At 31.5% G+C, this 12,276-nt stretch overlaps 1 protein-coding gene across 2 annotated transcripts in view; it reads right to left on the bottom strand.

Moving 5' to 3' along the window:
- Positions 1–12,276, bottom strand: part of PCDH15 (protocadherin related 15) — a 613,865-nt gene that overhangs the window by 46,466 nt on the left and 555,123 nt on the right. For both annotated transcript variants that reach the window (XM_045581870.1, XM_045581869.1), the window contains exon 27: positions 6,246–6,461. In XM_045581870.1, the coding sequence (XP_045437826.1) occupies positions 6,246–6,461 (216 nt within the window). The remainder of the gene's footprint in view (positions 1–6,245; positions 6,462–12,276) is intronic.

Here is a 12,276-nt window from a genome sequence, read left to right as displayed (position 1 = left end):
TGTTTCCATTTGTAGGAAAGCTGTGGAGAACACTCAGCCACACACACTCTCACTGCAGTCCTAAGAGAGAAAAATCACATTTGTTTGTTTAAATTTCGAAAATGTTAGAGCTTTTTATTACACAGTAAGTCTACCATGACAAATATATAGGTGTCTATTACATGTGGCTATCAGATTTTTAGAATTTCCTCTTCTATATATTCTGAGCTTTTGAAGTTTACTTACAAGTAAACTTTTGGAATGCAATCACCTCATGTGGTAGGATCCTATTTGGAAGCAAAATTTCACCTAGCAGATATAAGTAACTCTATTATTTGCCTTTTAAGGACAGTCAGTAATTTCTCAGAAAGATAAATTACTGACTCAAAGGGAATTTTCAATTTGTTAATGAGCTTAGGGGCTATATTCTGACTGAATGAACAAATAAATTAAGATTTCAGATCCTCTGGAATATATGTATATTAAGCTTACAATTTATCCAAAATATTTTCTGATCTTAATAACCTTTGAAAACATACTTTTGTTATTTTTAAGATAGAAAATTTATAATTCAGATAAAATGTCTTACTCCAAGAGTAGTTGTTTCAGACTTACCTATTAAAAGTTACATTTAAAATTTTAAATATTTTAAAAGTATTAATATATGGTTTATATAGAATGAGTATATGTTGGGCTATGTAAATGAAGAGTAAGTTATTATAGTTTAAATTCTGATTTTCAAAAAAATAAAAATAAAAATCCTATATCCCTAAGTCTTTGGCTTCTTCCATCATTTATAGAAGAGATATTTGAGTCTTTAGCATTACTGAGTATTATTTGTTACTGTTTCCAGTATAGCTTCTATGCAAATATCAGAAATACATGTCAGTTTATTATATAAAACCATAAAAATTATGCTTATTAAATTATTTTATTCTTTGTGTGTTGATTACTAATAAAATATTTTAAAGAAAATATACCTATTATTGTGAAAATTTATTTTTGTCACTATGTATGGTAAAAAAAAAAAAAGGAAAGAGAAAGTAACATTTATGAAGCTTAGAATTCTAAAACAAGAGATTGTCAAATTACATTATTTCCTAAGTCATTTTAATTCTTCATCACAAACCTCTTATCTTTCCTTGCCTCACCCATTTTTCTCATATACTTTAGATAGTACTGTCCAATAGAAATATAATTTGAGCCTCAAATACATACCAGATATGTAATTTAAAATTTTCTGGCACTCAAAGAGGAAAAATAGTTAAATTAATTCAATAATACATTTAACACAATGTATTTAATATATTATCATTCTAATATGCAGTTAGCATAAAACAACTTACTAAGGAGACATTTCATATTTTTTCATGCTAAGACTTTTAAATTCAGCATGTATTATACACCTGCAGTATATCTTAATGCAACCTAGTTACATTTCAAGTGCTGAGAAGTCACATGTGGCAAATAGCTAACGTATTGGACATTTAGAGGCCTACCAATTTTTGCTTGGAGTGGTCACTGCCTCTCTTACATGGTTTGTAATATAATCTCACTTATCTTGAAAAAATACAAGATATTTTAATAGCCTTTTGAGGTATGTGTGTGTTCTTCTTTGATACTAAATATATCATGATGCTACATTTGGAGAAGAAACATTCTAAGCAGAGCCACTGCCAAATCTCTAAGTAAGAGCATGTCTGACTGTTTGAACAAAAGCAACTTGGGCAATATTATTGGGTTTTAATTATTAAGAGAGAGAAGAGTAGAAAATGAGGTTACTGGAGGCCATAATCAAGGGTCTCATATATGACTTGAAAATTTCTCTGAGTAAATTGGTATTATATTAAAATATTTTGAACTAGGAAATAACAGGAACTGAATTAAATTTGAATCACTTGCTGTTATAATTAAACTGGACTGTAGTGCAGAAAGAATAAAAACATGAGAAAAGTAATGAGTTTGTGCAATGATATAGGTAAAATATGATAGTGGTTTCAATGAAGTTTAAACAGTAGAAATGTTGAGAAATATGCAGTTAATAATATACAGTAATAACAGTATTTACTAAGGGATTGAGTCAAGAAATTTTAGTCAAAAGAACTCAAAGATAATTTGGGCATCAAATGAAGTTGGAAAGACTATAAATGAAAGAAATGTGATGAGGAAGTGAAGTTCAGTTTAGGAAACATTACATAGATATCTTTATTAGATATTAATCTGTAATTATTGCAAGTACAAATAGATATATGAGTCCATTCTTTAGAAATGAGCTTTGGGATGAAGATATAAGTTTAATATGTTTTAGTTTATAGATGATATTTTAAACTTATGAGTCTGAATGAATTGACTAAATCAATGAGTATAAGTAGAAAAGGGAATTAATTTTAATGTCTGAGCTATAGGAAAAGGGTAAGGAAAATAAACTGAACCAGCAAAGGAACCAAGAAGGAATAAACAATAAGGTCAGAAGTAAAAAGAGAGCATGGTGGCCCAAAATCCAAGTAAATATAATAATAATCCAAGTGCTGCTGATGTTTCAAATAAGATGAAGACTGAAATTAGCAGCCCATTTAGTGACAAGAAGCCATTGATGATGTTGACATAATAAGTTTGGATGAGTATTAGCACTGACATTATGATTAGAGAGAATTTGGAAGAGATTAGATGGTGAGAAATTAGTCAACTCTAACAATGAATAGAAATGAGTGGTAGTTTAAAGGAGATGTAGATTAAGGGGGTTTTATTTTGAACATAAAAAGGATAGGGGTGACCAGGCTAGCGGGGGGGGGGGTGGGGCATTTGGGGGTGATCAGACCAGCAAGCAGAGGTGGTTAGGGGTGATCAGACAGGCAGAGGCAGTTTGGGAAGATCAGGTTGGCAGGGGGATAGTTAAGAGCCAGTGGTCCCAGATTGTGAGAGGAATGTCTGACTGCCATTATTTTGGAAGACAGCAGATTGGGCCTAAATCAATAGTCAGACATCCCCCGAGGGGTCCCAGATTGGAGAGGGTGCAGGCTGGGCTGAGGGTGCATGCTGGGCTGTGTACAAATATCAGACACCAGACATCTAGTAATCAAATAAAGGGGGGATTGATATTAATGATGAATATAGAAAATGAGAGAGCTGTTGAAACAATGTACTAGAGCTGGTGAGTGAGATTTAAATCTGTTGCACAGGTCAAGATAATGGTTCCTGGTAAATGCATAGAGAATCCATCTAGTAATAGTAATAATAGTAACAGTAATAGTAATAGTAATAGTAATAGTAATAGTAATAGTAATAGTAATAGTAATAGTAACAGTAACAGTAACATAACAGTAACAGTAACAGTAACAGTAACAGTAACAGTAATAGTAATAGTAATAGTAATAATGCAAAGAATGTCAGTATAAATCCTGGTAGGTAGGAAAATTTAGTGATCGGAGTTGTCCAAGTATCCTTCTAAATGCTTTAATGTCATCTTTCAGTAAAATATGTTGCCAATTAATTAGGCAATTAGCATGTGGAGAAGATATTGAGGATTGTAAGAAACAAGTTCTTCTAAAAGAGGAGTGTGAATGAGCCAGGAAATATAGAGTGTGGTTATTGAATAAATAAGAGCTCACTTGGGTGGTTTTAACATTAATTTAAAGAAAGACTAATTATATAATTGTACATGTTTTTGCAGTCATACTCAGCATGAGAGAAAGAAGGAAGTTGCAATTAAGTACAGTTATGGTTTTGCTAAGTGTATTTGATTTAGGAAGAGAAGGCAAGGAAGTTGAATTTTTATGTGATGGAATGCTTTTAATAATTGATAATGCATTACAAAACTGGTAAGCAGGAAAGAGAGCACATGGGGGTTAGAGAAAGGGTAAAATATAGCAACTAAATGAATGAAAGGTCCTGGTGAGGACACAAGAGTGCTGGGGCTAGCTGAACACATTCATTATTACTGTCAGAGAGTGGGAAGTTTGAAATGGAGGTTATAGAGAGGTTGCAGTAATTGGTAATGGCTAAAATAACTCTGGTTGTTAAGTGATTATAATAGGGTAGATGCTAAAGCCATTGGAGAAAAGCCATTCAGGGAAATTTTAAGTTTAGGATACTGGAAGATCCATCTATGCATATAGCAAAATCGCCAAAAATTAGGACAGAATTCTTGGAGATAACTCTGGAGCTAACCTCATTGAAATATGGTGGGGATTGAGCGATGATGTGGGTGATCGCAGCAATAATATGAGGCCGTGAAAAAGTGACAGAGACAGATGATGAGAACCAAGGTTAGATTCTTGGGAAGAAGGAAAGATCTAGAAGCAGCAATGTGGTGCACTGAGAATTCTACTTTGCCAGTAGGTAGTATGAGGACTGTGGCAAACATATGTAGAACAGAACACAAAAGCCATTATTTTGGAAGGCAGCAGAAGTGCATCTTCAGGGAAGAATCACATTTGCATGAAGCAAGGTTTTATCTAAATTAAAATCTTATCTTCATTCACCCTTACTAAATTTTAAAAAAATGGTCTCTTGTTGCTTGTAGGAAAGAGTTCCAATAATTTTAATATTGCTTTCAGCTTTTATATGAACCAACTACTTCCATCTTCAGCCTTTCACTTAGTCATTTTCCTAGTCTTATTCTTTAGACTGAGTAAATGTTTATCATTATTCAGACCTGTTATCATATCTCTTTCTTCTTGGTTTTGGTACATTGTTGTTCTCTCTTTATAAAACATTTCTCTCTTTCCATATCTCCCTTTTCTTAATTTAAATAATTTTAGATCTTACAAATATTATTTTGGGAGACAATATATATGGTTTATTTGAATTTAATTTTTCTCAATATAGTTTAAATTATTTTAAAAGTATACTTCATAATTTTCACATAATAATTTATAGAGTCCAAATAAAAATACCATAAACTTCATATTGCTTATTTACATATTATATATATTCTATAAAGTTATATTTTTATAATATTTTAATTATGTTTAACATACTAAATTATCATTTAGTCTTAAAGTACCACAGTGTGCAGATCTTAATAGAAGGAAAAAAAGCATTATTTTACCTAATGTTTACAGATATTAATTTGATCAAAAGTCTATATCAACCTTAATATCTTCTATGTCAAAAGCTTCGTTGCTTAAATTGGCTCTTGTTTTTTTATGCAGCTTTACTGTTATAAATGAAAATGATGTGGCCTTCGCAACCATCACAAACATGATGATTAATCTTTATCTAATAAGAAAAATATTTGATCACTGATGTTTGCATAATATGAAGGTTAAACCTGTCCAAAGAATTAAATGAGGAAAGCTGTGAAAAAAATAAGATTTAATAAGATGTAAGAGGCAAGAAGAATTATACTTGATTCTATCTTTAAGGGACAAATATTTCTAATAATAATTATAATTTATATTAGATTTATCAGAGATTCCATGGTATGGATGCATTGATGTTAAATTTTTTAAAATATATTTTATTGATATTTCTTACAGAGAGGAAGAGAGAGGGATAGAGAGCTAGAAACGTCAATGAGAGAGAAACATCGACCAGTCGCCTCCTGCACACCCCCTACCGGGGATGTGCCCGCAACCAATGTACATGCCCTTGACCGGAATTGAACCTGGGACCTTTCAGTCCACAGACCAATGCTCTACCACTGAGCCAAACTGGTTTTGGCTGATGTTAAATATTTTGAATAAATGCTAATAGCATTGGGAATAACCTACCACTGAAATTCTAAAGAAAAAGTCAGAATAAAGTGATATCATTAACTGAAAGCAAATGTAACTTAGTCAAGAATCATCAATGTCATCAATGGTACTTTGAACAACAAGAAAAAAAAACACAAAAACATTGAAACATGAACTTGCTCCAAACATTCCTTTCCCCCCCTTAATTATAAAGGCCTAAAAGTAATTTAAACAATAATACAAATTATTTTAATTTCTACAGCACAACTATGCAAAGCATTTTAAAATTTAAGTAGCTCCAACCTAATATGTATTAAAAATAAAATTTGCAGACCAAATAGAAACCCAATGCTTATGACACTGTTGCCAAAAGCATATATAAAAATATATTTCCCAAATGTCAAAAAAAAGCCAACAACTTTAAAGCTATACATTTTTTTTTATATATATACTAAGCTACAGCTATCAATATCCTGGGTAAAATTAATCACATTTATATTTTAGAAAGCCTATTTCAAATAAATTTAAAAGTTCAGTTGGAAACGTTGACCCCAGACTCGTCTGGCATCTGAAGACTTTTCTACTTACAAGTACATCTGCTTTGCCACTCAGTCCCTTCCCATAGTCGTCAGTTGCGATGACTTGAAACATGAAGTAGGACCTCCTCATGTTATGGAAGAGCATGGCTGTTTTGATCAGCCCTGTATATGTTTCGACCACGAATCCTTCTTTTCCTTCTTTGATTGGTGGGATGATGAGCCTGTATGCCATGGCACTATAATTGCCAGTATCTTTATCAGTAGCCTAGGAGGGGAAAAACACAACTTATAAATAATCAGGCGGAAAAATGACTTTTATTAAAGGGCTATTTCTGCTTATAAGATTGATGTTCCTTGTGTAACAATAATGCAAAAAAGCCCTCCTAAAAGTCTACTTTTCTGGATGATATTAGACAGACTTTGTGTCCACAGGGCTCAAGAATTGTCATTAAAATAATAACTACTGAACTGTGAATAAAAGGACATAGACACTAACAGAGCCCAGTTGATGAATCAGGTGTTTTAACTGGTATGTCAGATGGGTTCAGCTCTGGGCTGAGATCCAAATTGGTTTAAGGATAGACTCATTGTTTACCTAAGCATTGTCTTGCATATAGACATGTGTTTTTTTTATTTAACCTATTTTTTAAAGGGAAAAAAATAAAGGCACTAAAATATATCCAGATAATAAAACAAATCAAAGTTCAGAGCTTTTAACCCATAAGCTCAGAGTTGCTTAAAGAGATTTTAATTAGTTAATGTCATATCATAATTATAAAGGGTTAGAATACTAAACCAACTTATTTTTTATTTATCCTATACCCTGATTATCCAAATTTGTTTCTGGATTGTAGATACTTACAGTCTATAAGTTAAGGTTTCTTAGCATTTAGAATTTTAAGAAGGTAAATAGTTGCTTAGAGTGTGTGTGTGTGTGTGTGTGTGTGTGTGTGTGTGTGTGTTTAATAAAGCATGAGTATTACATATTATGCTAGTCTATGGATTCTACTTCAGGGAAATTTTTCAGAATGCCAATTTGAGAACTATTTTATAGTAAACTATTTGGAATCAGAATGATTAACAGAGTCTCAGTGAATTTATAAAAACCTACATATGTTAGTCATGATTCTAGACATATAAGTTTTATGTTTTTATTTTATTTGCTTATTGTTTTTAATCAGTGATATGACTAATAAATATCATGGATCAAGCATTTATGATTTGCCTTCATAATGCTAAAAATTCTACAGAATGGCCGGGACCGGTTTGGCTCAGTGGATAGAGCGTCGGCCTGCGGACTGAAAGGTCCTGGGTTTGATTCCGGTCAAGGGCATGTACCTTGGTTGCAGGCACATCTCCAGTGGGGGGTGTGCAAGAGGCAGCTGGTCAATGTTTCTCTCTCATCCACATTTCTAACTCTCTGTCCCTCTCAATTCCTCTCTGTGTAAAATCAATAAAATATATTAAAAAAAAGAATTCTACAGAAATAATCTTATTTAATAAACTCTCTGAGGAATGTATTATTCCATTTTTATATATTAGCGTTGTCCAGTAAAACTTTCTGGAAATTCTCTAAATATGCTCAATATTTGACTATTGAACACTTGAAGTGCAGCTATTTTCATTAAAGAACTGACATTTTACTTGGTTTAATTTTTCAAAATCTGCATAGTAAGTGGTAAAGTTAGCATATAATGACAATACTATAAATTATATAAATGTGTATTAAGGTATAGTATGAACTTGACTCTCTGGCTTCAAAATTGATATATGTGCTTAACCATTAAAATATTTTAGGATAATTTTATCCACCTGGTAGATAAGGTAACTTAACCCAGATAGTTCACTTCAGGATAAGATATTTCTTGAATTTTCTAAGAAGTTAAAATTCTCAACTTTAGAATAGAATGAGCTCTAACCACCAGCTCTTATCTTTAATGATTGGTATGGATTACACAATGGTAGAGCTTAATTTTGGCATTAGATGAATGGTAATTATATTTCAACAATATTACTTAAAGGGGGGAAAAAGAACAAAGAAAGAATAGTTATCAAAGTTTTTCTTTCTAAGCTTTGAACCCCATAGATTTTATTCATTTAACAAAGCACAGCATAGAAAGAAAAAAAAAAGCACATTCCTAACAAAAGTTAAAAATCAGAGTTTGATCAACTAATCAAAGACATTTCTTTAACACTGTGAGCAAATTTCAGACCAATGCCAACTCAATAAAGCATTTGGTTGAATAATAACCTTTTAATTATTAACACTGACTTTTCCCCAGGAATAAACTTTTTACTGTTAATGCAAACTTTATTGAGGTATCACAGATATACTATAATGTATGAATCTTAAGTTTACTTCTAAATATAATTTTGCAAAATATACACACCCATGAGATATATTGTCAGCATCCCTTCATGATTTCCTAGTTATACCCAACTCTTCGGGGAAACCACTATCTTGATTTCTAATGCCATTGATTAGTTATGCCTAAATTTAAACTTTATATTGACAGGATGATGTTAAAGTTTCTGTCTGACTTCCTTTACTCAGTGTTGTACTGTGATATTCTAAACCTTTATATTTAAAACCAGACCCCGTAATCACATTTAGATAAGAAAATGCGGTCACAATATTAGCATTGTGATGGTGGGTACATTAAGCTTCTTTGCACAATTTTTACTGATTAACTTCCAATTTTAATAAAAAAGTAATTTTAACTGACAGTATTGTTAATTTATTGAATTATGATTACCACAAGACACCATATTTTATCTTATGGAATAAAGTGCTTTTTTAAAGCATACTTTCCCTGAAACAAATAATTATTTAGCGCTAATTAAATAATTATTTAATGGTTATGGAATTAATAATTATAACTTAAAAATACATATTTCATTTTTATTATTTTTCACAGTATATTTGAAGCAATTTGTCAGAGATACACTTTTTTAAAATTATGCTTACTAGACCTTTATAAAAAATATATAAAACTACTGTCAGTATGTTGGTAGTAGTGACTCCACTTTAAATTTCCATTTGTTTGAATCAGCTTGATCCTCTTTGCAATCTCAAGATCTCATTTTAGAAAATGCTCATTGAGGATGATTGTCAGGATTATTATCATTATTCCAAATCTCCCTGTTCTTTCCCAAGTATCCCAATAGTGAAATACAAGTAAGTTAAACAGTGAATAATAGAAGTTTCAATAGGTACTACACTTATGAGCAAGTTAGAGGATTTTCAAGCTTAATGTTGAGTCTACTCAATTTTCAACCGACAATGAATTTAAGACTAAAACCTAGATAAAATATGTGACTGATTAATGTTCCCTATGTAGATTACAATCATACAGTTAATAAGCAAATGTTATTTTTATGAAATAAATTGCAATATATGATATTTTAAATACATAATGAATCACAAAAAATACTGATAACAAAATTAAGAGTGCAATTTGAAATCTGGTTGAAGATGTGAAAAAAGTGAGAGTTTCAGCACAGAGTATATTAGCTCTCTTTGTTTCCTACTTTTAATAATTTTAAATTTAAATTTTTACTTGCATTCTGCTGGGAGAAGCCACAGCTTTCCCAATACTATCTTAAGAGTGCACCAAAGAATGCAGGAGGTCGATGGACCTTGGGCATTATCAGGGCTGTGTTGAGATAGTGGTGGCTTGAAGCAATTTTCTGAGCTGATAGCTTCAAAGTAAATGTTTACTGAACCTTACTGATCTTTACTGATCTTTATTGACCTTAGGGACAGTCTGTCTGCTACCTATTTGCCATGCTTTACCGAGGCTAAGATGTGCATCTAAAACTGAATGAAAAGTGGATAAGACCAAGTTTCAGTGTGCCTCTTCAAGAGAGAGGTCTCCACCTAGGCCCCTCATGTCTCCTAAATTCATGCCTAAAAATTAAAACAGACCCATAATGAACACGTGAAATGAATTTGGGATAAAGAATCAGTGTCTTTTTACTTATTCCAATTCCCTCTCTATAACAAAAAATGTATAATGGGTCCCTGATACTCATTATTATCTGGAAGAGCTGACCCTGAAATATTTGATTCATGGACTTTTGTGAGGTTCCCTTGGTGAGAAGAATCATGAAAGTGTGTCTACAGTCATTTTAAAAGAAGAAAAGTTAGAAATGAATATTATAATTATTTTTGCTGTAATTATATTTTAAACTGAAAGCTAAGACACAGGAAACCACTTACATATTTCTAAGACTTCATCTGAAAATTTCAATGCACACAGGTGCCCAACATTAAGAGGAAATCACCAAATAATTGCCTCGATTGTACAGGGGAGTAGGTGAGCCATTAATTTTCTGAAAGTCTAAATAACTGTTTCCCCTCTGTTGCACAAATGAATGCTATGGATGCAGAAATATTAGTGGAATAATTAGTGATGTCCTAAGAATTTCCAAAGCCCATTAAAGTCCAATAATGGCAACTTTAACTTCAGCTTCTCAATTAGATCCCATTTTAACATTTAACAGCACTGAGGGCTCACTTTGAAACATATGTAGTGAAATATATATTTTTTAAAATATAATTCTCTTGATTTCAGAGAAGGAAGGGAGAGGGAGAGAGACAGAAAATCAATGATGAGAGAATCAGTGATCCGCTGTTTTCTGCCTGCCCCATACGGGAGATCCAGCCCACAACCTAGGCATGTGCCCTGACTGGGAATCAAACCCTGATCTCCTGGTTTATGGTTCCACGCTCAACCACTGAGCCATGCTGGCTGGGCTAGTGAAAGTAATTTAGAATGTTGGGGTGGAAATACTCAAATCTCACATTTTGACTGACTAATGAGTGTCAGTATGTGAAGCTGTACTTGCAAGAAGCAACAAGAACAGAGCTTTGGTTTTCTAAACTACTTTAACTGGTCCTTGTGTCTTTAGTAACTACAAAGAAGCCTTCATTTTAAAACCCTAAAAGACAATATGTCCAATATATTATAACATGTAAATAAGAAAAATTTTGGGTAGAAAGACAATTCAAGATGGCAGAAACAACAAAAAGAGAAAGGAAACAGTTTAAACAAGAAAGCTTAGCGTTTGATATTTTTTGTAAAAATATTTAAAAATATCATTGTAAAGTAGTAATAATTTTTCATTTCAATATGTTCTTTACTATTTGTATAGCTAAAATCTCATTTAATTCAGAAATATTCTAATGATCAAAATATAACTTAGTGTAGAAACAGTTTAATAATGTTAATTAGAGATATGCAACATAGTTTGAATTACCAACTTTTACAGGAGATTTATTATTTAATTATAGCTAGAATTTTCCAGTATTAAGAATTAATTAAAATTAAGTTTATCCTTAATATAGAGTGGTGTCAAATATCATGAGGTAATATGTATTTAAAAATTAAAGAAACTGATCTGAAGAATAGAAAAAGGTTTCTTTTTTATTATTTTTAAAGCTATACACTGAAATATTCTGTGTTACAGATGGCCTGAGAATTCAAAATAAAGAAAACTTGCATTTATGAAGAAATTAGTAGTTTATTTTCTTTCCCTTGGAAGATATTTTAGAAAATAAATATTACCTCAAAAATAGGTGCTTCACCCTTTATAATTGCTAATATAATTACTAATCATATATTTCCTCATTGATGCTTTAAAATGAACTAAAAAATTATTTGTTTTAAGTTTTCCTTCATGTGGAAAATATGTAAACTGTGCTCTATTCCATAGACATAGTAACAAAGGAAAAGTCAACTACAATGTGAGCCCTCTATATGAAGAGTAAATTAATTTTCAATGTTGATTTTGAATTAAAATGTTATGGATTTTTATTACAAGCTTAGTTATTAAAATGTTTAAGGGATTTATATGTTGCCATAATTTTGTAGTTATAAATCCTAAATCCTTCAGTACTTAAAGCAAATTAAGTGATATATTTATTATTTTTAACTCTCTTGTTCTTACTTAGTTTCATTCAATCAAGCCAAACAAAATTTCGTTTTTTTCTTCTCGGCTCTAACCCTTGTCCATCTTCTGTATTTTTTGTCTGGTAAGGGAGTCATCACCTATGGATTGAACTGAGCTAAATTTCT

The sequence above is a fragment of the Pipistrellus kuhlii genome, unplaced genomic scaffold, assembly GCF_014108245.1.
Source record: "Pipistrellus kuhlii isolate mPipKuh1 unplaced genomic scaffold, mPipKuh1.p scaffold_m20_p_15, whole genome shotgun sequence".
Lineage (NCBI taxonomy): Eukaryota > Metazoa > Chordata > Mammalia > Chiroptera > Vespertilionidae > Pipistrellus > Pipistrellus kuhlii.
Note: the sequence above shows the minus strand (reverse complement) of the source record. Positions and strands in the feature narration are given on the sequence as shown.